Source organism: Carassius carassius, chromosome 9 (genome assembly GCF_963082965.1).
Source record: "Carassius carassius chromosome 9, fCarCar2.1, whole genome shotgun sequence".
Lineage (NCBI taxonomy): Eukaryota > Metazoa > Chordata > Actinopteri > Cypriniformes > Cyprinidae > Carassius > Carassius carassius.
Window position 1 is genome coordinate 15,606,216 of NC_081763.1, and position 27,426 is coordinate 15,633,641.

At 39.6% G+C, this 27,426-nt stretch overlaps 1 protein-coding gene across 3 annotated transcripts in view; it reads right to left on the bottom strand.

The window, feature by feature from the left end:
* Positions 1–27,426, bottom strand: part of LOC132149070 (protein CLEC16A-like) — a 71,778-nt gene that overhangs the window by 31,321 nt on the left and 13,031 nt on the right. For 2 of the 3 annotated variants that reach the window (XM_059557986.1, XM_059557984.1), the window contains exons 10-13: positions 10,545–10,776; positions 8,316–8,436; positions 6,897–6,997; positions 3,848–3,967 (exon numbers count right to left, since the gene is read on the bottom strand). In XM_059557986.1, the coding sequence (XP_059413969.1) occupies positions 3,848–3,967; positions 6,897–6,997; positions 8,316–8,436; positions 10,545–10,776 (574 nt within the window). The remainder of the gene's footprint in view (positions 1–3,847; positions 3,968–6,896; positions 6,998–8,315; positions 8,437–10,544; positions 10,777–27,426) is intronic. The other variant, XM_059557985.1, reaches the window with a different exon arrangement.

A 27,426-nucleotide genomic window follows, 5' to 3' on the forward strand; every position in this document is an offset into this window, starting at 1 on the left:
CTATTTGTAGTAAAACTGATTACACTAATGGTAATCAATCCGAATGACTATAGCCTGCGCAATGCACGCATGCAGAGCATGTGATCTCTGAAATGCCCAGATGTACAAAACAGGCCCTCCCACCTCTGTAATAAACACGGAGATGTTAGTCCCTTCCAAATTGGTTCATGAAAATCGCAGATGTCAGGTGATAAGGAAAATGGCTAAAGTGGTATTATGTAAAAGCAGACCAAACATGTGACCGTTTATATTATGCAATTCATTTCAGACCATCTTAAGAGGAGAAAAATCAAGTAAACATGAATTAAAAAGAGAAGTGTGGGGCATTAAAATAGCTCAGATGTGTCATGTGTAATTACGGCAACAGCCAAACAATCATGTTAGCAGACAAAAATGCAGCAAACGAAAGGGAAAATTTGTGGATGAGAAGTTTTGCTTCTTGTCACGCTTTTATCACAATGGACACTGGCTAGACATGTCAAAAGAGAATGAATCATACAACATGAGGATAACAGCTCATCGTGCATATTGTGTGGTCTCAATCAGATCTATATTTTAATCCTAAGTATAGTGAGTTATGTTAAGTAAGTCAACCTTCAAATGTCACAACAATTACAGGAGCCCTAAAAGCAGAATTCAGCTCCAATTCCTCTTAGCAAAGGTGAAAGAGATCAAAGGTCAGAGGAAATTGGTTGCAACTTTTGTTACTCAAAGCTTTTGTAGAGGGTACAGAGCTAAAGAAGTGTAAATCAAATAACAAGAGACCCTTCACTAAGCTTTATCCCACTTGGTTATGGTTGCTCACATTAACTGTTGCTATTCAAAATGTCCCATAGAAATAAACTGGAGATTTAAAACATGTGCTCCGAAAAGTGGTTAAAATTGATGAGAAGTTATTCTGACATGAGCTGGAAAAACTGTGTTGTTGCAAAAGCATGTTTAATTTTCTAAAAAAGAAAAATGTTTAGTTGATATTTTCAGCAGTAAAAAAAGTCATTTAAGAGAAGCGTTATTGTTAGAACTAGGGATGTTTATTTCGGTTTTCCAAACGACGACAACCGCCGCTCGTTAACCAGTTATTAACAGTTAACCAACAAGATTATATAAAATTAGAATTGAATTAAATGGGATAATTGCATGTGACCTGTTAAAAATACTAACATTTGTTTCCCAGGAATTAATTTCACATGCGCAAAAAGCAGCAAACAACAGAACATAAGGATTTACATAGTCATCATATCACATCATGCACCTGCAGCGCTTCTGCGAGTGCTAAAATAAATAGGCCTATACGAGAAATATATTTTTACTTTAATAATAAATTAAGAAAATGAACAAAAAAACACTGCAACAAGTGACCTAGAATGCATAGTTTCGGTTCATTGTGTGCTGTGCAAAAGGAAACAAGTAGGCAGAGAGTGAAATCCTATTTTTCTTTAGGCTTATATTACAAAAGCACAAAGATTTGTTTTTATTGTGAATGTACACAAATAAAGGCAAACCTTTTACATTTCTGATTATCTTTATGACTAAAATGGACCATACTACAGCTCAAATGGATAGCTGGACAATTTTCAATCTAGTTTTCGCCCGCATCACAGCAGAGAGACAGCACTCATTAAGATAATAAAATATATATTCGCTTAAATTGTGATTCTTGCAAAATATCGGTACTGATAATGCTAGATCTCAGTGCTGCGTTTGACACTGTCGATCACAACATACTAATAGAGAGACTGGAAAACTGGGACAGGCTTTTTGGGATGGCACTCAAATGGTTCAGGTCATACTTAGAAGGGAGAGGTTATTATGTGAGTCTAGGAGAGCATAAGTCTAAGTGGACGTCCATGACATACGGAGACAAATTGCCTATCACAGCTATGCTGATGATACTCAGAATTACCAAGCCTTATCTCCAAATGACTACAGCCCCACTGACTCCCTCTGCCAATGTCTTGGTGAAATTAATAGTTGGATGTGCCAGAACTTTCTTCAGTTAAACAAGGAAAAAACTGAAGTCATTGCATTTGGAAACAAAGATGAAGTTTTCAAGGTGAATGAATACCTTGACTCTAGGGGTCAAACAACTAAAAATCAAGTCAGGAATCTTGGTGTGATTCCGGAGACAGACCTGAGTTTCAGTAGTCATGTCAAAGCAGTAACTAAATCAGCATACTATCATCTTAAAAACATCGCAAGAATTAGATGTTTTGTTTCCAGCCAAGACTTGGAGAAACTAGTTCATGCCTTTATCACCAGCAGGGTGGACTATTGTAATGGGCTCCTCACCGGCCTTCCCAAAAAGACCAGTAGACAGCTGCAGCTCATCCAGAACGCTGCTGCCAGGATTCTGACTAGAACCAGAAAATCTGAGCATATCACACCAGTCCTCAGTCCTCCTTACACTGGCTTCCAGTTACATTTAGGATTGATTTTAAAGTACTTTTAATCGTATATAAGTCACTAAATGACCTAGGACCAAAATATATTGCAGATATGCTCACTGAATATAAACCTAACAGACCACTCAGATCATTAGGATCGAGTCAGTTAGAAATACCAAGGGTTCACACAAAGCAAGGAGAGTCCACCTTTAGTTACTATGCCGCCCGCAGCTGGAATGAACTTCCAGAAGAGATCAGATGTGCTAAAACACTAGTCACATTTAAATCTAGACTTAAAACTCATCTGTTTAGCTGTGCATTTCTTGAATGAGCACTGTGCAATATCCGAACTGATTGCACTGTATTTTCACAGTTTTTTTAATGTAAAATCATTTTCTGTTTCTGTTTTTAAATTCATTTTAAATAAGGACATTTTTAAATCATTTTAAAAGTTAAAAGATTTCTGAATGAAATAATAAAATGTGACTTATCAGCTACTAATAGTGTTTTTTTTTTTCTCGAAGTAGAAGAAACACAATTTGTTTATACGTGTACGTGTAGCATATTTTGAACATGCAGGAAGCCTTTTAAAATATTTTGATAAATTACTGAAAATAAAAAAATAAACGACTTTTTAAACTGTTTAACTGATTGTTTTAATAGTTCAAAATTCTTAACAGTCAGTTAATGATTAAAAAAACAAAAATTTTATAACGAAAAATGTGTCACCTTGGCTACTAACCAAAACAAAATAATTTACAAAAATGTACCAAAAATTATTCAAACTAAAACGAAAAATAAAAAAGCAAAAAAGTAAACTATAATTGAAATGAAATGTCAAAACAAAAGTGAATTCAAAATATGAAAATACTGTAATATTTAATAAATAATACTAAAATTGCACTGGTTCAAAAGCAGAGAAAGTTATTTGATGAAAAGAAACGGTCTAGAATGATTTGCACTGATGAATCACGAACACTGAAATCAGATATATTTTTTAAGTACACAAGAAAAGAGAGCAGGTCCATTTTGAATTTACTATAGTTTTTTTTAAATATATATATTGCAGAACAGAACATGCTGAACATACACAGATCATTAACTGTATAAAAAAAAAACAGGGTTTGCTTTAGAAAGAGAAACCACTTTAGTTTTTGACAAGCAACAAGTTTGATGTATTGAAACCTTAAATGACATTCACCAAACAAGACACAAAGAACAAGCGTTGTTTAAGCTGTGTGTGTACATAAAAATGTTGCACAATCGCTGTGTTAAAATACGAGTAAAGGACTACTCTGAATAAACAGTGAGTGTTTTGGTCTGCACAGTCAAGTTCAGGCACACCAATGGAATTTGCAGCGTGTAATTTTTAATGAGCGTGTCTAAGCAGGTGAAGGATTATATTTGGAATCAGTCTGTAAAGTACAGTAGTGAGAACACGCCGTGCGTGTGTGTGTGTGTACCTGGCTGAGCAGCCTGGCTCATGATTCGGATCACTCTTTCCACCAACACCTGACTGTAAGAGCTCCTCTCTTGATTTGGCTCGGGTAGCTGGATCCTCTCTAAGAGCTCCAGGTTTATACCTGCATATGCACACACAAACCAACAAGAGATAAAGAACAGAATGTTGGACTAAAACTTTTTAAATGTAACTATATAACCATTGTATTATAGTATTTAGTATTACCTTATTAAGTAAGATTAAATGGAAATTTAATCTTCAGCCATCACCTACAGGTACTGGTTCATTTGAATCACATGCCATTACTGTAACCCACCCTGTTAAAATCCACTTTGTGGTCATTTATCGTCCCCCAGGTCAACTGGGAAACTTCTTGGAGGAGTTGGATGTGCTGCTTTCAAACTTTCCTGAAGATGGTACTCCTCTGATACTGCTTGGTGACTTCAACATCCACCTAGATAAACCCCAGGCTGCTGACTACAAAACTCTGCTCACCTCATTTGATCTCAAGCTAGTGTCTACTACAGCGACTCACAAATCAGGCAACCAACTGGACCTCATCTACACGTGCTGTTGCTCTGTGGACAACTCTTCAGTTGCTCCACTGCACACCTCAGACCACTTCCTCATTACTGCTAACCTAGCACTTACTCCTGAAGTGCCTCACACTCCAACGCAGGTCACCTTTCGACGGAACCTACGCTCACTCTCTCCATCTCGCCTATCTTCTGTGGTTTCATCCTCACTTCCTGCACTCTCTCAGTTCTCTGCTCTGGACACGAACAGCGCTACGGACACTCTTTGCTCCACTTTAACATCTTGCTTGGACAACTTTTGCCCACTGTTGTCTAGACCAGCACGCACAGCCCCATCTGCCCCCTGGCTGTCTGAGGTTCTCCATGAACATTGCTCCAAACTCAGGGCTGCAGAGAGGAAATGGCAGAAATCAAGAAACTCTACAGACCTCAGTGTGTATCAGTCTCTCCTCTCTTCCTTCTCTGCAAATGTCTTCACGGCTAAAACATCCTACTACCACAACAAAATTAACAGCTGTTGTGACGCTCGGACACTCTTCAAGACTTTCTCTTCTCTTCTTAATCCGCCGCCACCACCTCCTCCATCGACTCTTACAGCGGACGACTTTGCAGTTTTCTTCACAAATAAGACGAGAACCATCAGTGACCAATTCTCCACACCGCAGACTGAGGATAACTTCACAATGACTGACGCACACTCTTTCTCCTCCTTCTCCCCACTCTCAGAGATGGACGTCTCCAAACTTCTCCTGTCCAATCATCCTACTACTTGTCCACTTGATCCGATCCCCACTCACCTCCTTCAAGCGATCTCTTCTGCAGTCATACCTTCGCTTACTCACGTTATCAACTCCTCTCTTCACTCTGGAACATTTCCCTCAGCATTCAAGCAGGCTCGGGTAAGCCCACTGCTCAAGAAACCATCTCTAAATCCAGCGCTTCTTGAAAACTACAGACCGGTATCCCTTCTTCCATTCATTGCAAAGACACTTGAGAGAGCTGTGTTCAACCAGCTTTCTATGTTCCTTGTACAGAACAACCTCCTGGACAGCAACCAATCTGGCTTCAAAAGTGGCCACTCAACTGAGACTGCTCTGCTCTCGGTTACTGATGCCCTGCGACTAGCAAGAGCAGCTTCAAAATCCTCGGTACTCATCTTACTGGACCTTTCTGCTGCTTTTGACACTGTTAATCACCAGATTCTCCTGTCCACCCTCAGAAAGATGGGCATCTCTGGAACAGCACTCCTGTGGGTTAAGTCCTACCTCTCTGACAGATCCTTCAGTGTCTTTTGGAGGGGTAATGTTTCAAAGTCACACCACCTTGCTACTGGGGTTCCCCAAGGCTCAGTACTTGGACCACTTCTCTTCTCAATCTACATGACATCATTAGGATCTGTCATTCAGAAGCATGGCTTTTCTTATCACTGCTACGCTGATGACACCCAACTCTACCTCTCATTCCAGCCAGATGACCCGACGGTAGCTGCTCGCATTTCTTGTCCTGCAGGTCCTGCAGGTTTGCCTTATACAACATTAGGAAGATTAGACCCTTCCTGTCAGAGCAAGCAACCCAACTTCTTGTCCAAGCTCTCGTTCTCTCCAGACTGGACTATTGTAATGCTCTCCTGGTGGGCCTTCCTGCATGTACTGTCAAGCCTCTGCAATTGATCCAGAATGCAGCAGCGAGGGTTGTCTTCAATGAGCCAAAAAAAGCTCACGTTACTCCTCTCCTCATCAGGTTACACTGGCTACCAGTAGCTTCTCGCATCAAATTCAAGGTACTGATGCTAGCCTACAAGACGACCACTGGCATGGCACCAACTTACCTAAACTCATTGGTTAAATCTTATGTGCCCTCCAGAAGTTTGCGCTCTCCAAGTGAACGACGCCTTGTGGTTCCATCCCAAAGAAGTTCAAAATCACTCTCACGGACCTTTTCCTGGACTGTGCCCAGCTGGTGGAATGACCTCCCTATCCTAATTTGCACAGCTGAGTCGTTACTCATTTTCAAGAAACATCTAAAGACTCATCTTTTTCGCCTGCACTTAACCAACTAACACTAGCACTTTTCCTTTTCTTGTCTTTTAATTTTATATTAAAAAAAAAAAAAACCTACCTATGCGTTCTATACTAGACTAACTGAGACTTGTCATGGCACTTGTATACTGTTGTTGTTCTCTTGTTGACCTGACTGCTTCTATTGTTCTCATTTGTAAGTCGCTTTGGATAAAAGCGTCTGCTAAATGATTAAATGTAAATGTAAATGTAAAAAGTAAGCAAACGAGTTTATATGTGTGCATTTTGAATGGTTGGATGTAATTTCTTTAAAATAGTAAGTAAATATTATAAAAATTTATAAAATTTCTCCAATTTTAATAAAAAGAAATAATTTATTTGTGTGATGGCAAAAATTAAGTTAAATATTTGATACAAAAACCCTTTCATATCTATAACCATAATTATAAATTTATTTTGAGTGTTTTGTTCGAGTCTGTTGAGACAGATGAGATACCTTTACTGTGAGACATGGCATACAGGAGACAAAGCACAAACAGAGCCTGGTAATCCTCTGAGTCACAGTCCAGTGCATTATACAACAAGTCCAAGATGGGCCTAGAACAACAAGAAGATCACAGCTATTCTTTCATTCTCTGCTGGGAATATTAAAAACAGAACAATGTGCACAACGTGCATTGCACAGTTTGTGATGACATAGTGTATTCTTTGAGTGTTGCAAACGCCAAAAGCATTTACTAGGTGAGATATTTGTGTCTATAAATCAGGCCAAACTAAGACTGGCTATAACAAGTGCTCATATCCAGACTAAACTCTAGTTACCTCCCTCCCTAACTAAAAATATTCCCCATCGGTGTAAACTCTTCTTCTGAAGTATCAAATCATGTCCATGCAGAGTATTCCTAAGAACCCTGCTTTTTCACATGCATGCCATGTACTTCTTGGGATAGAGAAAACAAATTAATATTGCTTTTGAAAGGCTTGTGGAATAGTCTGAACACGTCCTTGGCCTTCTTTCTGTGGAGCACGGCAATCTAAATAGGGGAGCTTTGCTGCACTTCGATGAACGGCGCATAAAAAGCCAATTGCAGGGTCACTGGTTCAATGATAACATCCTTTAACAATGCTAACACTCATAAAGCACAATTTTGGACTACAATAAAGTTTTAATAGATATACCAAACTGCTGCTTCTCATGTTTATCTTCAACTAAAAGGCGGAGCTGCAAAAAATGCATCTGACCCTTAATGAAAATGTCACAGCAGGTTAGCGTAATCTGACAAAAATTATTTGTGGACATTCTTAAAATTATAATGTTGTTAATATATACAGTACAGACCAAAAGTTTGGACACACCTTCTCATTCAAAGAGTTTTCTTTATTTTCATGACTATGAAGATTGTAGAGTCACACTGAAGGCATCAAGGGCTATTTGACCAAGAAGGTGAGTAATGGGGTTGCTTGCCAGATGACCTGGCCTCCACAGTCACCGGACCTGAACCCAATCGAAAAGGGCCAACAAGTGCTAAGCATCTCTGGGAACTCCTTCAAGACTGTTGGAAGACCATTTCAGGTGACTACCTCTTGAAGCTCATCAAGAGAATGCCAAGAGTGTGCAAAGCAGTAATCAAAGCAAAAGGTGGCTACTTTGAAGAACCTAGAATACGACACATTTTCAGTTGTTTCACACTTTTTTGTTATGTATATAATTCCATATATAATTCCACATGTGTTAATTCATAGTTTTGATGCCTTCAGTGTGAATCTACAATTTGCATAGTCATGAAAATAAAGAAAACTCTTTGAATGAGAAGGTGTGTCCAAACTTTTGGTCTGTACTGTATGTGTTTTCCAAGGCTAAAAAGAGCCATGTTTTCTTCTAGGTCTGCAATTAAGGTGGTGGTTGCTTGTGTACCTGCTTTTTTGTCCTTCAGATCGTGCTGCTGCCGCGCTCTTCTCCTCGTCTGTAATGTTCTGTTCCGTCAACGTGGACACTTCAGAGATCCTACCTTTTTCCATCACCACCATCTCAATTTCTGTAAAACACAAACACAACACAGAGAGTATAACAGCAGAGCTGGATTTTGGCATTGTGTATGTCAGATGTCTGTCATGGAAGATCCCCGCATAAAGCTGATCTTAGCTGTCTCAAGTTACACTAATGGATTTCCCTTGAAATAATTATATGCCTGCAGACATTTCAAAAACGGAAACCACTTGGTTGCATTTAATAACTTTCAAAACTGAATCTAACAGCCCAAACCACAAGGGAATGTTTTCTAGAATATTATTGTAGTGACCACCAGATTGAATTATAATGTATTTTTCTTTAAACATATTTGGCACTGATTGTCAGGGGGAAAACCGCAGAGTTCCGCAGAACAGATTATATATAGATTATAGATTATGTATTAAATATTTATGCGTGAATTTGTGGTCGCGCAACGCAGAGCTGGTGCAAGATGTGCATTTTTGGTTAAAAGGTATATGTAACAAAGTTCGTAGATCAGGAAGGAGGCAGTGGGAACCGGTGAACATTTAAATTTAATAACAAAAAACTTAAAATATCATGACAGTTCCTTATCCGTGAGACTCGAGACCGATGAGAGGCGTTACCATTCAGCTCCGTTCCCAAGGCTCTCGGCCCGCCCCAAAAATGACCAATTGTTTCACAAGATAAGACCTTTATTCCTCGGTTGGGATCATGTAGAGTCCTTTGTAGCTGAACTGAAACTGCAATTTAAACATTCAACCTGTTGGCCACCATTAAAGTCCATTATATGTAGAAACATTTTTCCTCAAAAACCTTCATTTCTTTGCAACTAAAAGAAAGACATGAACATCTTGGATGACATGGGGGTGAGTAAATTATCAGGACATTTTTATTCTGGAAGTGAACTAATCCTTTAAACTAGCCACATATTTTAAAAGTTACTTAAATTAACTTCATGTAACTGGCTGTGTGTCAGACGTGGGGAAGGACGAGGGCTTAGCTCACTTTCCCTCTCAAGTCTGACAACTCCCAGCAAGATTAAGAAGACACAATAATGTCTACCGAGGTAGAAGAGGGTGGGGGTGAGGTTTTGCCCAATCCGAGAAATGGGGCGCACAAACTGAATATGGAGCAAAGTGACTGTGTCCAAACACAGAAATGACATGAGAAGGTGGAGTACTCTCGCAACTGGCAAAACATAATTTAGCCAAGTAGGACATACTGCTGGATTAACACTGTCATCATTGTTGGTCCTGGAACAACATTGCTGAGAAACAATCAAAGACCAAACCCTAACCTATCCATGAAATCATTGGAAAATAATTAGAACATTGTTCAAATCAATAACCCCATTAAGTATAAATTAAGTCTAAAGGCCTTTGCATGCATGCATTCTGAGAGGTGATTTGACAATTCAGAGACACCGTACAAGCAAATGCAAAACAAACAAAACAAGTTGATCCACTTTCTTCTCACTGCACAAAACACTGTATAGGTCCGTGCACACTGAGTTCATGGAAATTGGTGGTCTTCTTTTTAATATGTGGCTCTATCGCTAGCAAAGCATTAAACTGAGCCACTGACATCGTGAAGTAAACTTTGAATCACCTGGGATAATCCCACAGCTCCTTGATAAGGAGGTGGAACTCTCCTTGGATTGGAAGATGGATCCAATATTTCCTGTTTCTTTTTCTCTTTTTAAGAAGAGAGAGGACAACAAAATCATCCTCACTGCTTGAACTGCATTTTAAATTGTTTTCTGATTTTTTTCACAATGGATTAATTAATACGCATCAGAGGTTTCTGTGCATGACAAATTTTTAAGATGACAAATATGAAACAACTCATACAGAAATTCCTTAAACCTAAGGACCTTAAACCTAAAATCTGATCGGTTGATAGGATTATTGTTCCAATCTATATCCTACCAATCTATATCCTACTTGGGTAAATCACCATAAAATTTACCTTTTTGTATTATACAGAAAGGAATCAGACATATGGGTGTAATTTCCCTTTAAGCCTCACCATAAATTTGTGTGAAGTTTGTTCAGTTTTGAGAGCAGAACCACAGCCTAAGTGTGCTGTGGTGTGATCCAAAGAATGGAGGGTCAGTCAGTAATGCTGGGACATTCATCTAGTGCTACTCACCTTCCTTGTCCCCACTTGTCCTGCTGGCCTTTGAACTAGCCTCTGTACCTTTAGCCTTTTCCTTCTCTTCTTCCGGCCTTTCTTCTGATCCCCGCTCTTCCTCTTCTTCCTCGCCCACATTTTTGTAGTTGGGTCTTTTCTGGGTCCTCTTTCTCCCACGTTGACGACTCATCTCCAGGGAACGCTCCAGACTTTCCGTGGGCTTGGTGAAGCGACGAACACCGGCATTGCTCTAAAATGAAATGACCAATGGATGAGGCGTATGACTAATATGTACAGTGTTTGATGCTCATGAAAATCTTCCTTCTTGGGTATAATAGTTATAATATTGTTATTATTATATTGATAACACTATATATATTATATATAATATTATTTTATATATATATATATATATATATATATATATTAGGGCTGGTGATTTAACGCGTTAATTACCGTATTTTCCGGACTAAAAAAATTGCTTACCAGCCCTAATATATAAATAAATAAAAGAGAGAGTGAGATGAGTTTAGATGAGGGAAAAACTATTTAAAACAATTTAAAAATTCAGTAACAACAAAACATAAAAAAGGAAGGGGTATGAACTATGAATACTTTTGCAAGGCGCTGTCTGTATGTGTGTATGTACACATTACATATATATATATATATATATATATATTCATTCATTTTTATTTTTTTATTATGTTTTTATTTATTATTTATTTCAAATTTACAGCTTAGAGGAAACAGAAACTTTGTCTTAAGTCAAGTCAAGTCAAATTTTATTTCTATAGCACATTTAAAAACAACAGAGCTGCGCCAAAGTGCTGTACAGAGCTACAGTGTGCAAATAAAAAGCATTAGAATAGGCAAGAAAAAATACAATTATAGACACGATTACACCCGATATAATCCATTTAATAGATCATTTAAAATCAATCAAAAGTGACTTAATTAAAAGCCAAAGAGAATAAATAAGTTTTTAGAGCTGATTTAAAACTGGATAATGACGGGGCAGACCTCACAGCGAAGGGTAAACTATTCCAGAGTTTAGGTGCCACAGCAGAGAAGGCCCGACCACCCTTAGTTTTACAGCGAAAGCGTGGGACAGTTAAAAGAAGCTGATTGCAAGACCTGAGAGTCCTTTGGGGAGTGTACAAAGTCAGAAGGTCAGATAAGTATTTTGGTGCAACACCGGATAGCGCCTTGTACACAAAAACTGCAATTTTAAAACCGATTCTGAACTTTACCGGAAGCCAATGTAAAATTTCTAGGATAGGTGAGATGTGATCTCTCTTTTTAGTACCGGTCAGAAGTCTCGCTGCAGCATTTTGAACAACTTGCAGGCGAGAGATAGTAGTTTGAGGCAGACCACAGTACAGGGAATTACAGTAGTCCAGCCGTGATGTAATGAAGGCATGGATTACAATCTCTAAATCTTTCCGAGACAAGAAATGTTTTACTTTTGCAATCGATCTCAAGTGAAAGAAACTGCCTTTTACCACTGAGCTGACTTGTTTTTCAAAATTAAGTGCCGAATCCAATGTAACTCCGAGATTCCTTACATGAGGTCGAGCACTGACAGGGAAGGAACCGAAATTAGAAGTAGATGAGAAACTAGATGGGCCTAAGATCAAAATTTCGCTCTTACTTTCATTTAATTGTAAGAAATTATTTGCCATCCAACATTTGATCTCCTCAAAACAGTCACACAGTGCTTCCAGGGGATAGGACATATCAGTTTTAGCCGGTAGATAAAACTGTGTATCGTCAGCGTAACAGTGATAGGATATCCTATGTTTCACAAAAAGGGCACCCAGTGGCAACATATAGAGTGAAAAGAGGAGCGGGCTTAAAATGGACCCTTGGGGCACACCACAAAGTAAGGGAACAGATGTAGAAGTAAATTTCCCCATATTTACTGAGAAGGTTCTGTCTTTGAGATACGAGGCTAACCACTGCAAGGCAACGCCCTGAATGCCCACCACTTTTTCCAACCGATGCAGCAAGGTACTATGGTCGATCGTATCAAAAGCAGCGCTTAAATCTAGTAAGACAAGTACTGCGTGCGATCCGGTGTCGAGGATTTGCAAAAGGTCATTGTTGACCTTCAACAAAGCAGTTTCTGTACTGTGCATAGATCTAAAACCAGACTGAAAAGTACCAGAAATATTGGATGTACTGAGATAAGTATTCAACTGGCTATGCACAATTCTCTCTAAAAGTTTAGAAATAAAAGGCAACTTAGATATAGGTCTAAAATTATTGAGGAGAGATGGATCCAAATGGGGTTTCTTAAGCAGAGGGTGAACTACAGCATGTTTAAAACTAGCAGGGACAATTCCGGTCGCTAGAGAACTGTTAATAATGTCTGTTACAGCTGGGCACAAAGTTTCGAACACTTCCTTAAAGAGACGAGTAGGAACAACATCAGACTCACAACTGGAACATTTTGCCCTAGAAACAATATCAGCCAGCTGAGAAGAGGAAACAGGGTGAAAACAAGTTAGTGAATCGATTGGTGAACAGGTCAAAGGTGGAGTATATATTACTGGCTTAATGGAACCCTTGATCGTCAAAACTTTTTCATTAAAAAACTGTGAAAAGTTCTCACATGTTTCTCGAGATAGAACAAGAGTAGGGGCTGGTAAGGGTTTTAGCACAGAATCAATTGTCTTAAACAGCATTCTCGGCCGATTTGCATTTTCTGTGATGAGTTTTGAGAGGAATTTGGATTTTTCCTCTTTCACTGATATTTGGTAAGTGATTAAGCATGCAGTTAACCATTCATATGAAATTTGTAGTTTATCTTTTTTCCACTTTCGCTCTGCCTTACGACACTCTTGTCTAAGAGAGCGAGTAAAATCATTTAGCCAAGGCTGTGTGGGGCCCTTTCCCATAGCTTTCCTGGGCTTAAGGGGAGCAACAACGTCTAAAGAAATGGAGCAGGCTTTAGTAAAAACCTCCACCATCTCTTCAGTATTTAGTTTGTCAAATGGGATGTTGTCCGCAAGGTTGGCCTGATAGTACTCGGAAAATAAGCTGGCAGTAGAAGATTGGATAAAACGAGAGTAGTTCAAAGACTTTGAGCGAGTTGAGGTGGGAACAATACAAACAGATTCAAACACAATTGGCATATGGTCTGAAATAGCAGCATCATGTACTCTCAGATTTGTTACAGAAAAACCATGTGACAACACCAGATCTAAAATGTGACCCCGATTATGAGTAGGGCTAAAGACTGATTGTGACAGGTTAAAAGATTCAATAAGACAAGAAAATTCTTTCACCAAAGGTTTAGATGGACAACAAATATGAATGTTAAAGTCTCCTAGAATCAACAGCCTATCACAACAGGATACAATATTAGAAAGAAACTCAGAGAATTGTTGAATGAAATCTTTGTTAAATTTAGGAGGCCTGTAAATCAATGCACATAATACAGGACTCCCTATTTTAATTCTCATTAACTGTACTTCAAAGCTTGAGTACACATCCGTTTGCAGTTGATTGTTTTTAAAATTATTTTTAAAAACAGTAGCAACACCCCCACCCTTAAAACATCAATAAGTTTATTAGGTATTTATATATGCAAATGTGAATATTTAAACATGATATTTCAATAAATAAACAACCCATAACTTTCTCTCTCTCTCTCTCTCTCTCTCTCTCTCTATATATATATATATATATGAAGAGTTCAGATGCAAAAGCCTCTAAGTGCCATCTGAAATTTTCATCTAACATTTGGATTTTTATCAAGCTCCTATGCTTATGTTAAGTCATTTTACTTTAATGTCAATGTGCAGGTCCTTTTCCAGGCTATTAAAGTGAAATAACTGAACATAAATATAGGAGCCTGAAAAAGGCTTTTGGATCTGAACTCTTCATATATATATATATATATATATATATATATATATATATATATATATATATATATTATAAAAACTCTGCACATTTTTTCAAATATTTTCCTATAAAACAAATACATATAATAAACTTATTCCTGCTTGATCTTGGCACAACATATACACACTTAAACCATAACAGCAAGAGCTGCTTTTACAACGTCTGCAGAACTTAAAGAAGCAGTGAAAGGAAAACAGTCTCTGGCTTCTCAGAAACAAGAACCCGCTAAGACCGGAAACAGCTGCTAAACAGTCAAGGACACGCATCGTAAGTGCAGCACGGACAGCAGAGATGTTTCCGAGGAGCTCCAATAACTCAGACGTTACAAGCACTAGGCAGTGCTGTTGGGCATAACACAAAAGGACCTCCAACCTCATTTATGACAACAGCACAAGAGATAAGCTGTTCATTCTCAGAACAGCAGGAAAACACTGAACAATCACCTGCTCGTGGTCTCACAGTTGCACTATTGCTCTATGAACCACTCTGTCTGCTTTTCAAAGAACGCCTGCGAGGATTCAAAGAACCCACCTCTACTGTTTCGATGTGTGAAATGATGTTCTCAATCTACAGTTTCTCTTCATGTTCAGAAAACAGCTTTAAGGAACATAAGGTGTCTGGCAGCGCAAGAGTTAAAAACAACTCGAAAAAAAAAAAAAAACAGGACCACAACAGGTCACAGTGACACGGTTCGAAGAACATGTGCTCGCAGCTGAGAAGTGGAGCACTCAGTAGGACACCACACTTGCAAAAAAAAGAGCCATCTGTGGTCTGCTTGTGGTCACAGACTTAATGAGTGAATTCTATTCAAAGTGCAAAGTATAACGTCAAGACTATTACTATCGTCAAGACAAGCTATTTACGAGAAAGGACTGAATAGATACAAGGCAGCTGATCAGCCTTTGTGATGACCTCACACTTTGTGCCTCTGCTATCAAGATCAGTCAAATATATATATAAAACACATGTAGGGGTTTACTAAAGTCTAATGCGTGGTCGTATAACATGTGTTGCATCCCTTCATATATGCGTGACATCATTTTAATCAAAACAACAGATCTGTGACATCAGACTGATGTATGTTGCACTGATGTGAACGTATCCGTCAGCTCAGCCCACCCAAATGACCTAGCAGCATTTGCAGAAACGCTGAATTGTGCTTTTTTAATCTCCCGAAATTGGGTCGCTTAAGCATGCCACCAGGCTACAGGTGTGCTTCCAGCAAACTGCGCAGCAGGTGTGCCTGTGCTAACACATGCACCCTGATTGTTGTGCAGTATGTAAATCGTATAATGAGAAAACAGAGGAAGCTTCTAATACGGTGGCGGTTTCGCCCTTCATCTCTGCACTACATAAACCTCATACTTCCTGTCATCTGCACAAGGACCTGTTTGAAATCCTGATCTACACACCCGACCTGGTCCCTTCTGTGCTCATCCTCTACCTGTGGCTTGTGGTGAAGGAAGGTCATGTGATGTGCGTGTATGTGTGCGTTTGCGTGGCAGAGGCTTGCTGGTAACACACAGGTACTAGCTTCTATTTCACAGGCTTTACGGGAAAAGGAAAGTAGGTTAGAGGCGGTGCGGTGATGGTGTAAGGCAAATCGATGTACATCAGAGCAACGAGAGCCACAACAAAAGATAGACCAGAACTTTGCATTTACATAAGGATTCCCACCGGCTTCCTCAACCGAGCGCTTCACAACACAGTCCTACAACAGACCATGTGCTTACTAAAAATGTTAATGTTGATGGTTTTTAAAATGACCAAATGTTGGTTTATCTCAGTTTTGGTATATATACAGAACTTGGAGAGATAAATATGAAACTTGTGCAGTTTCATAATTTAATATCAATAATTTGAAATTAATCGTAAAACTATTTTGCAGCCAATGCATTCCGTTCATAAAGGGAAAAATGCTGTTGGCTTACATAACGAAATATATGCGCTGTGGAGTGCAAAAACATTTGTCAAACCACACCAGTATAAAGTCAATAAAGAGCTTACATTTCAAATCTTGATATTGCATATCAGTGTTTCCTAAACAATGCCGTTTTTGCAGTGGGAGAGATTTTGTCAGTTGTTTTACAACTGTTATCTGATGGTTTCATTGTTTTTACAAAAACACAATGATTCATACTTGTTCAGCTTTAATAATAAATTACAAAATTAATCAATAAAAATAGCAAATGTAATGCGTTTAAACACATAACCCTACATTTAACCAACTGAAGCTAACTACTAAATCCACATGTTTTTCCATATCCATATATGTGTTAGTATATGTGATGCACCGAATGTTCAGCAAATGAAATTATTTGGCCGAAAATGGCAAAAAACAAAAAATAAATTCGGTGTTCGGCCGAATAATATTTACCAAACAATGACTAACGCGTTCAAATAAAGGCACGCACTAATGCAGCAAACATGTCGGCAGTGTGGAAGTATTTAAAACTATCAGAGAAAGATGCAGAAATCATTACAAGCACGAAGCACCGACAGAGAGAGACTGTTTAGTGATGACTCCGATGAGAAGAAGAGGTGGCTGATGCTGGTGGTTAGTAGGGTTGTGCCGATAGAATCGTGTATCAACGATAGTCAGAGATAATAAGCAGATTTCTTTGTCGATAATCAAGACTATATTTGGTTAATTCTACTATTAATGTATTAGATTATAATAATAATAGCTATTATTATTTTTAATAGGCGGCCTATTATAATTCGGCAATCAAACTGCCCAGCTATTTCATTTCCACACACACACACACACACACACACACCGCGAGCGCAATAGAGGATTAGAGCTTGTAGTTGCTGAAGTTGTCCGCTTTGACTCAGATAACTCGTTAAATCCATAAAATAAAAGAGATAGAAAACGAGGAGTTGGTGTCCCACACATTTAATGGCTGGTACGGCAACGCGCTCTTCTCATACATGAGAGATTAACTCTTTCTTGGCATTACAAATAAAGTAAAGACAAAATAATAAGGTGGCAAAGCGAACATCCATAGTGGTTCTCACGTAGTCCTTCTCTTGAAGTCTGATCACTTAACTTATAACACTCACTGTGTGGTGATGATGTAGAAGGACTACGTGAGAATCACTATGGATGAGAAGTTCGCTCTGCCACCTTGTTATTATTTTCATGCACACCGCACTATAATGTGATGCATGCAAAATTCAGAGTTTTGGCCGTTACAAAGTCTCCATCCACAAACAGACGTACATCATCTGCAGAAGGTATGTCATTGCACTTAAACAAGTAATCTGAATGGCCAATATTATATGTGTGCAATATTTTAAACGAGCCCTTACTAACTGAGTTTAATGCCACAGTTATGTTAGAGCGCATCTCATTCTTGTTTCTGTGACGGTGCGTCGGTCTCGTCATGAGGCACGCGGTCCGGAGCGCTGTATGACTGATGCATCAGTTCAATTCTCCAAATATATGAACTTACCTGTTTTGAATACTTTTATATTTAGCATGTTCGTTTATGTCCAATATTAGTGTTAAACTGTTGGACTTTAAAAGAAATCTACTATTGATTTTCACCACTGACTGGTTTTGCAGAACATTTAGACTGATTACCTCAGTGCGTAGATGCGGCATATTTGTCGCAGGATGCTCGATATGACACGTTGCGTATTTTTTACAGTACTTTTATATTTAACGTTAGTTAAATCAGTCAGTATGTTTTAAGCATATTTTTTAGATTATTTGTGATTCCATAGGCTCTCTCTCGCACACCTGCGCAGTTTAAAACAGCAAATAGTTATGCTATGACAAGAACTAAGAGTCTCTCTCTTGCTCCACCCATGCACGATAATATTGTGTATCGTCGATCTCACGGGCTGACGGTATGACAATTTGAAAAATGACCATATCGCCCAACCCAATGGTTAGCCTACTGTATGATGACTGAAATGGCCTCAAATGATAAGTAAATAAAGTGCAGAATCTTATATTTTCTAATGCATGCACAAAATTGCATGTATTCTGACAGTGCTGCACAAGCTTGTGACGCCAGGGTTCAAAGTCCTAGTAAAAATGTTCAGACCGATCATTTGCATACCAAAATTGTTGACAGCTATTCATGCACAATCACTGTTTTAGATCGACTATCTGCAATATTGTAAAAGACTTCCACTCAAACTGAAAGCATAAATCTAGGCAATGCACTGCCACTTTCAGAGCAAAATGCAAAACTGAGACATTTCTTTCACTTACGCTCTTCACTCTGCAGCGCTAAACCCAGCAGCACAAATACTTACTAGCAACCCACCAAAACAAGAGCTTGCTGATTTTAGATTTGAAAATAATGAAAATTCATTTATAAAAGTTAATTAGCATTGCATTTTTAAGTGTACTATAAACTAACTGTATTTTTTTCTATACTCAAATTATTTTTTAAATATAATAGTATTTTCAAACTGATTATTTTAATTATTTTTTTATAATATTTTATAATATAATAATATTTTTTATAGTTATCCATTCAAACTTGTTTATTTTATTAAAATATAAAAATAAATAAATGCAATAATACTATTATCACTATTAATAACTATTTTATTTTTATAGTAATAGTTAAAGAGTAAAACTATGTGCTCTGTGAGCACAAAACCAAATCTATCTACAAGTGCTCATGAGAACCAGACCAAAAACTTCTGTGCATCCCTTTACAAACACACACACACACACACACACACACACACATTTGTATAAACACAAATACATACACATATTCTCATTATATTTGCTATATGCTATAAACAACATTTTCTCACATGAAATGCAATACAAACAAAGATATTAAATCATAATGATTTGTTGAGTTTTGCAGATGCATACAGAGTTTTGTTTACAGTACATGGCAGCACGGATATGCATGCGATCAACAGTTTCGTGCAAACCAAAACAAATGTAGCAGTCAGCAAATTACTTCATATCACAGCACTGAACGCAAACTTAATGTCGCTATTGCGGTCTATTTACCTTCAACACAGTGCAGTTTATATGATCTACAGTACATGTTTATATCTTCAGCCGATTCATTTAGAACCTTGCAATTTAACATTTATAATTTGTTCAGTTCGTTGTATTAAACAAATCCTGCAAAGCATTTTTGCTTAAATGTCCCCTTTTCTTGAAATGGTTTAAAATTGTAGTCACACATGTAGCACTGGTTTAGGGAAGTCAGGTTTGACAGGTTACCGTCAGCTTGTAAAAAAGGGTCTAGTAGAGCAAGCTGTGGTTAAGTCTGAGAGGTGAGACACAGAAACAGACCACAGAAAGAGCCAGAAAATGGGAAAGAGGAAATGGCTTTTGATTATTCTGACACAAATTAGAAGAGAGACCATTTCCCTGAAGAGGCCGTCTGACTGCCACTTTCATTATTTTTTCTTTTTTTGCTGATGATAAGCATACATTTATCAGAAAAATACAGAGTGGTGTACTGAAGCTTGTCTACCAGAGCACTTTTTAATAACCATTCTAGGAATATATCTTTGACCACATCATTATCTGTCAAACTTGGATTTCTTTTTTAAAGGGTTAGTTAGTCAACAAAAAAAAATTATTATTCTTTCATTAATTTCTCTCCCTCAGAACACGAATACACTGCACCCTGTTTACAAGTAGAGGAATGCACACTTATATTTAAACTAAAGCAAACAATATAAAATATTTTTTAGCTTTCAGAACTAGCAAAATTAAATGATAAAATACTCTGTTTATTTTTACATAGGGAATGACATCATAGATTGTTGCCAGGGTGTTGCTAAGATGTTCATAGTGCATTTTAGTCTGTTGATAGGCTGCTAGAGTGTTGAATTACACATCAAAGTATGAGTAATGGCAAAAATTTATAACTATCTGCTAGCATTGCCTATATATATATATATTATATAATTTATTTATTTTTTTAATAACTAATATCATTGCAAAAACGTACAGTCGTGGCCAAAAGTTTTGAGAATTACATAAATATTGGAAATTGGAAAAGTTGCTGCTTACGTTTTTATAATAGCAATTTGCATAAACTCCAGAATGTTATGAAGAGTGATCAGATGAATTGCATAGTCCTTCTTTGCCACATGAAAATGAACTTAATCCCAAAAAAACCTTTCCACTGCATTTCATTGTTGTCATTAAAAGACCTGCTGAGATCATTTCAGTAATCGTCTTGTTAACTCAGGTGAGAATGTTGACCTGCAAAGAAACGCGTGCAGCCATCATTGCGTTGCATAAAAATGGCTTCACAGGCAAGGATATTGTGGCTACTAAGATTGCACCTAAATCAACAATTTATAGGATCATCAAGAACTTCAAGGAAAGAGGTTCAATTATTTTAAAGATGGCCTCAGGGCGTCCAAGAAAGTCCAGCAAGCGACAGGATCGTCTCCTAAAGAGGATTCAGCTGCGGGATCGGAGTGCCACCAGTGCAGAGCTTGCTCAGGAATGGCAGCAGGCAGGTGTGAGCGCATCTGCATGCACAGTGAGGCCAAGACTTCTGGAAGATGGCCTGGTGTCAAGAAGGGCAGCAAAGAAGCCACTTCTCTCCAAAAAAAACATCAGGGACAGATTGATCTTCTGCAGAAAGTATAGTGAATGGACTGCTGAGGACTGGGGCAAAGTCATATTCTCCGATGAAACCCCTTTCCGATTGTTTGGGGCATCTGGAAAAAGGCTTGTCCGGAGAAGAAAAGGTGAACGATACCATCAGTCCTGTGTCATGCCAACAGTAAAGCATCCTGACACCATTCATGTGTGGGGTTGCTTCTCATCCAAGGGAGTGGGCTCACTCACAATTCTGCCCAAAAACACAGCCATGAATAAAGAATGGTACCAAAACACCCTCCAACAGCAACTTCTTCCAACAATCCAACAACAGTTTGGTGAAGAACAATGCATTTTCCAGCACGATGGAGCACCGTGCCATAAGGCAAAAGTGATAACTAAGTGGCTCGGGGACCAGAATGTTGAAATTTTGGATCCATGGCCTTGAAACTCCCCAGATCTTAATCCCATTGAGAACTTGTGGTCAATCCTCAAGAGGCAGGTGGACAAACAAAAACCCACTAATTCTGACAAACTCCAAGAAGTGATTATGAAAGAATGGGTTGCTATCAGTCAGGATTTGGCCCAGAAGTTGATTGAGAGCATGCCCAGTCGAATTGCAGAGGTCCTGAAAAAGAAGGGCCAACACTGCAAATACTGACTAAATGCCATGTAATTGTCGATAAAAGCCTTTGAAACGTATGAAGTGCTTGTAATTATATTTCAGTACATCACAGAAACAACTGAAACAAAGATCTAAAAGCAGTTTAGCAGCAAACTTTTTGAAAACTAATATTTATGTAATTCTCAAAACTTTTGGCCACGACTGTATATTCAAACAGTACTGAGACTCTACTCACATGATAACGGTCTCAAAAGAATCGAAACCTACAGTTCAAGAAAGCATGACATTCTACTCTCTCAGAAACAAATCTGACATTTAAGTGATTTTGTTTTTGCCTGGTGCATGCTAACGACTCAACCAGCCAAACATTCGGGACTCTTTCACTGCAAATATTTGCATATGTGCATATGCTAGGCCTGGCCCGGATTCTGATATCCAGACAATAAAAAAAAAGCAAAAACAAGTTATGTGCTACAAGCTGCACTACACAATCAGTCTCACATCCACCTACACGTTGCAGTGATGTCTGCTATGGAGAAGACATCAAAGCAGCCCATTAACACCACTGATATCGCAGCGCTCTTATCTGCCTGCCTTACCTCAGTGAAAATACCCTCATGAAAATAACAAGGGCAGAGGCAAAACCGCAAAGAAGAATTCTCTTCTCCTCTTCAACCATCTCATCCACAGACTGGAGAAGTGTTGTTTTGTAACTACCAGTTTTCTGAGAAGTTTATTTGTGGCCGACACATCTTATATTAATATAAAGGGCACAGTGAGGCAATAGCACTCGACTGAAATCTTTTAGGTAACCAACAGAAGAGATAACATTTAACAAGCTAATTAGACACATGCGTCACTGTAAAACTGACACATTGATTGAATTTTCCTTGAGGTACAGGAAAGTTTGGCCAGCTTGATGTAACCAAGACAACTCATTTGACACCCAGTAAATATCAAACTGAGGCCGATAAAGCAGAAAGAGAGAGAGATCTACCAAATGCATGTAATTGTGAAACAGAAATAAATGCCCTTTAAAGGTTTATGGTAGGTGATTTCGGAAAAGCTAGCAATAGCAAGCTAGCTTTGAAAGCAAGAGTCCCCTAAAGAATTTTGTACATTTTAAAGTTAATTAATAAATCTGGTGACTTTGAGAGTTCAAAATTAAGAGTACCAACACAGGTTCAGTGTGCAAACTAAAAATAAAAAATCTGGTAAATGTTCTTGAAATTTAAAGGGGCCTCAACCCTCTTTTTAGTTGTGATATAGTGTATCAGTCTGACTGGTGAATTTGGAAGCCAAGCTAATTAGCATACAATAATAATAATAATAATTGTATATTAATATTCATATTCATATGACAGTAAAGCAATTGCACTGTGAAATAAATACTTTTTTTTAAGGTATATAATTTTACCTTAATCTACTGTAGGGAAATTGCAATACTTTTGTCCTAATTTCTCCACTTGCAAGCAGGGCCTACAACTAACTTTCACATCTGCCAGTGGCTGGTGACTTCAGAAAATTTACTGGCCATAAATATTTTTCCTTGCCATGAAACGGTTTTTGCAAAAAACAGGCAGTTGCTACAACTTCAATAACTAAACTTAATTAAAGGTCCCATATTGTCAAAACTGAAATTTCCTATCTTTTTTCACAATAACTGTGGTCTAGTAATCCTCTACATTGTGAGTAAATCACTTTTTTTTTCTTCTTTTTTTAATCACAATTTTACATGCCAGTATATTAGTTAGGCTAAGTATAAGTTTACCACGGTGTGTTCACTTCTCACTGCTGTGTGTGTTCACTTGGATGGGTTAAATGCAGAGCACCAATTCCGAGTATGGCTTACAATACTTGGCAAATGTTACCACTTTTTTTCATATGGGAACACCTATTGATGTGATGAATGTCTGAAGCCCATCCCGCCAATCTTAATGGCCAAATAGCATTTGGCACCGCCTTACGCATGCCGCATGCTATTTCACTCAGATTTCATGATACTAAGGAAAAGCCATCAAGGTACGGAACGGCCCAAACCACAGCATGTCGTTCCCTATTCAATAAAACAAAAAACCCAAAACAAATAACAGCTGGTCGGACTCACGCCATCAGGTTGTACTATCAACATAGATCTTCAGTGTCCTACAGGACAAAGGCTTAGATCTCCTAACCCCGCCACCATGGTGAAGAAAACCTCCAAGACCACCTGCTGGAAGCGAAAAGGATTTGAAGTGACAAGAGATATAGTCAGGCCTTGGTCACAGCAAAACTTTCACAAATCCTGGTGCAAAATCCATGTACGAAGGTGAAATAGACAGAGCTTCTAAATCTCCAATTCTCCTGAGGTAGGATAAAGCTAACAATAGGACTGTCTTATTAGAGTTAGGATTGTATTTTTTTTTACAGTTTCCAAGGGCTCAAACGGATGTCCTGATTATCCTCATAATACAAAGGATAGATCCCATGATGGAACTCATGCAGAGTGGAAAAAGAAAGGTCACAGCCGTCACAAACCCTGCATAAATCGAGAGACCAGTGGATGACGGCCCACTGAGACGCGGTCTACGTACGTGCGGTTAGCTGATATGGCTGCCACATACACTTAAGAGTAGATGGTGTTACTCCCCTTAAAAAAAAGGTCTTAAAGAAACTCCAGTACTGAAGCGACAGGGCTGTAAGCTGGATCCATATTACAAAGTCTAGGTAGTAGGACCCAAAGTCACCAGGTAGTAAACACTCTGCTCAAAGGCCACGCCCAAAGCTTCCACAGATCTAGCCTTGGCTGCCAGATCCTTCCCTGGGCTTGCAACAGCAAGTCTTGTCTGAGGGGAATCTCCCACGGAGAACCCACTAACAGACTTAACAGTTCCACAAACCACAGCTGAGTGAGCCACCACGGAGATACCAACAATAGTTGTTCCACTCTGTCCAACCATATTCTGAAAAACACAACTGTGATTAGCTGAATCGGAGGAAAAAAAGCGTACAAAGTGGTTGTGTGCCATTTGTGGGCTAGAGCGTCCAGTCTGATGGTGCAATGGGAGGGGTAGGGAGAAACATAGCGGGCAATGAGCAGTCGTGCTCGACATGAATAAGTCAACTTCCGCCTCTCTAAATGGTCACCATATATAGCTCACCGTTTTGGGGGGTGCAACCTCCATTCCCCCTTCTCCAGGCCCTGTCTTAAGAGCAAATCCGCTCCGAAGTTCAAGTGTCCGGCAATGTGAACCGCTCGGATCGACAGAAATCTGTTCTGAGACCATAGCAGGATGTTCCTCGCCAGGCTGCATATGTGACGAGAGCATTATCCTCCTTGGTAGGCCTGTCAAGATAACAAATTTTGCTGGACGATAAATTGTCCAAGAAATGATCACGATAAATGATAATATTGTCGTTCTAAGACCAGTTTCAACTAATATAATGATAATGCCATAATAACGCAAGTACACCTTTTCAAAGATCAATAAACTTTTATTTTATGGCAGATTCCGAGCAAGAACTAACACGTTGACTTTGTGTGGCTTAAAATTAATAAATTTTTGTATGTTATATTATGTTTATATGCCAGTTAGGGATGCTCATATTGACCGTTTAACCGTTAACCGAAAGTAAACATTTTGACTGATGAAGGGGCCATTCACATTAGGGCTGCAGCTATTGATTCTTTTTGTAATCGATTAATCTAGCACTTAATTGATCAATTAATAGGATAAATTTTTTTGTGTGTTTTTAAACAACCAAAACAAATAATGCATAACAAAAATGATGTGGCTGTAAAATGATCAAGCATTTGGCTTTTATAAAAAACAAAACAAAAAAAACACAGGTATTGATTGAACATTTGGCTCCAACACTGTAACGATAAAACCTTCATATTCATCCGGAAGAAGGAGGCGGGAACCGGCGGACAATCAAAAACATTTTAATAACAAAATAAACACAAAACAGCGCACCAGCCCCTCACGGACGACTGGTGCGCATAAAATAAAAACCAAAACACAACTAAAAGCCCAGGCCTGGTCCTCTCTCGTCCTTCACTGTCGTCGCTCCAGTTTTATATCCTTCCATCTCCTCCATGGGCCTCGAGACCGGTGGGACGAACAGGTGTAGTTCATCTCCAATCACTCCCCCGGCCTCGCTCCCATGTCCCTCGGCCCCGCCCCACTCGTCACATACCCCCATCGCCCCTCGCAGGCCGGGGGGTACTCCCGAGACTGCGCTCTACTCCCCCCCCCCCCTCCCTCCGGGGGGGCCGCTCCCGGGGACCTGCGGGAACCTGGGGGTAGGACAGGCGAGGCGAGAGAAAAGGAGATGGAAGGAGGAGCGACAGAGACGAGAGAGGGGAGAGAGGAAAAAAAAAAAAAAAAATTCCGGTTCCCAGACGCACCGCTGCTCGGCCCTCCACCAGCTGGGTGATCTCCTCCGCGGTGCCTGGCGGTGGCACTGGACGGCCCTCGGCGGACGGCACGACACTCCTCCGCCGCCCGGTGGACGGCGACGGCTCCTCCGGTTTTGGGCAGCCGGCAGGAGTCCCCCGTTCCCTGCTCCTCCCCGTTCCGGCGGAGGCAGCAGGCTCCGGCCACCTGGCGAACGGCGCAGACTCCTCCGCTCCCTCACGGACGGCAGCCGTCTCTCCACATCGTGGGCGGCCGGTAGCGAGCTCGCCCGTCCCCGGCAACTCGCTCCAGTCCACCGCCTCGAGCGTCCATGGCGGCACACTCCTCGCCTGCTCGATGGCACCGCGGATTCACCACAGCGGCGAGGGATCTTCAGCAGCGCGTCCCTCCTTCTCCCGGGCTTCGGCACCACTGTAACGATATCAACCTTCATATTCATCCGGAAGAAGGAGGCGGGAACCGGCGGACAATCAAAAACATTTTAATAACAAAATAAACACAAAACAGCGCACCAGCCCCTCACGGACGACTGGTGCGCATAAAATAAAAACCAAAACACAACTAAAAGCCCAGGCCTGGTCCTCTCTCGTCCTTCACTGTCGTCGCTCCAGTTTTATATCCTTCCATCTCCTCCATGGGCCTCGAGACCGGTGGGACGAACAGGTGTAGTTCATCTCCAATCACTCCCCCGGCCTCGCTCCCATGTCCCTCGGCCCCGCCCCACTCGTCACAAACACTAAGCCTATTTATTGCAATTTTTACACATTTAGTGTTTATAAGTGGCAGTGCCAACAATTATATAACAATACAGTTAAGTCTAGCAACCTGAGTGTGTGTGTGTGTGTGTGCATGCGTGCCGTGCGTGAGGAAGAGTGACGTCCCAGTCAGACCAGTTGCTTCATTGCAGTTTGGTACGGCAGAAATATAGACATTCATTTTCAATTAAACGCTGCATTTGGCTTGCATCACTTGCATTGCGGTGCATTTTAGGTGAAGCATCCGTTCGAAAAATCGTGTCACAACATCACGTCCCGGTGTATACAGTGAATGCATGCTGAAATTATTGTTGCATGGCTACATAATAGTTTAAGCATATGTGAAGCATTGCCGCGATTGGTCTGACTAGCGCGTGAGAGAGACGACGGTGCATGCATGTGTGTGTGTGTGAGAGAGAAGGGGTTCTTTTTTTTAGGCTATACTCTCTTGTAATTGAACGTGAATATGTTTACTACTTAAAAACATCAGAGCTAAACATCATATCTAGTCAAACCACATCACGATAGGGCTGGGCGATATATCGAATATACTCGATATATCACGGCTTGTAGTCCGTGCGATGTAGAAAATTACTATATCCTGAAACTCGCGGACATTTTTTTTCCTTTGTTTTTTCCCCCTCTT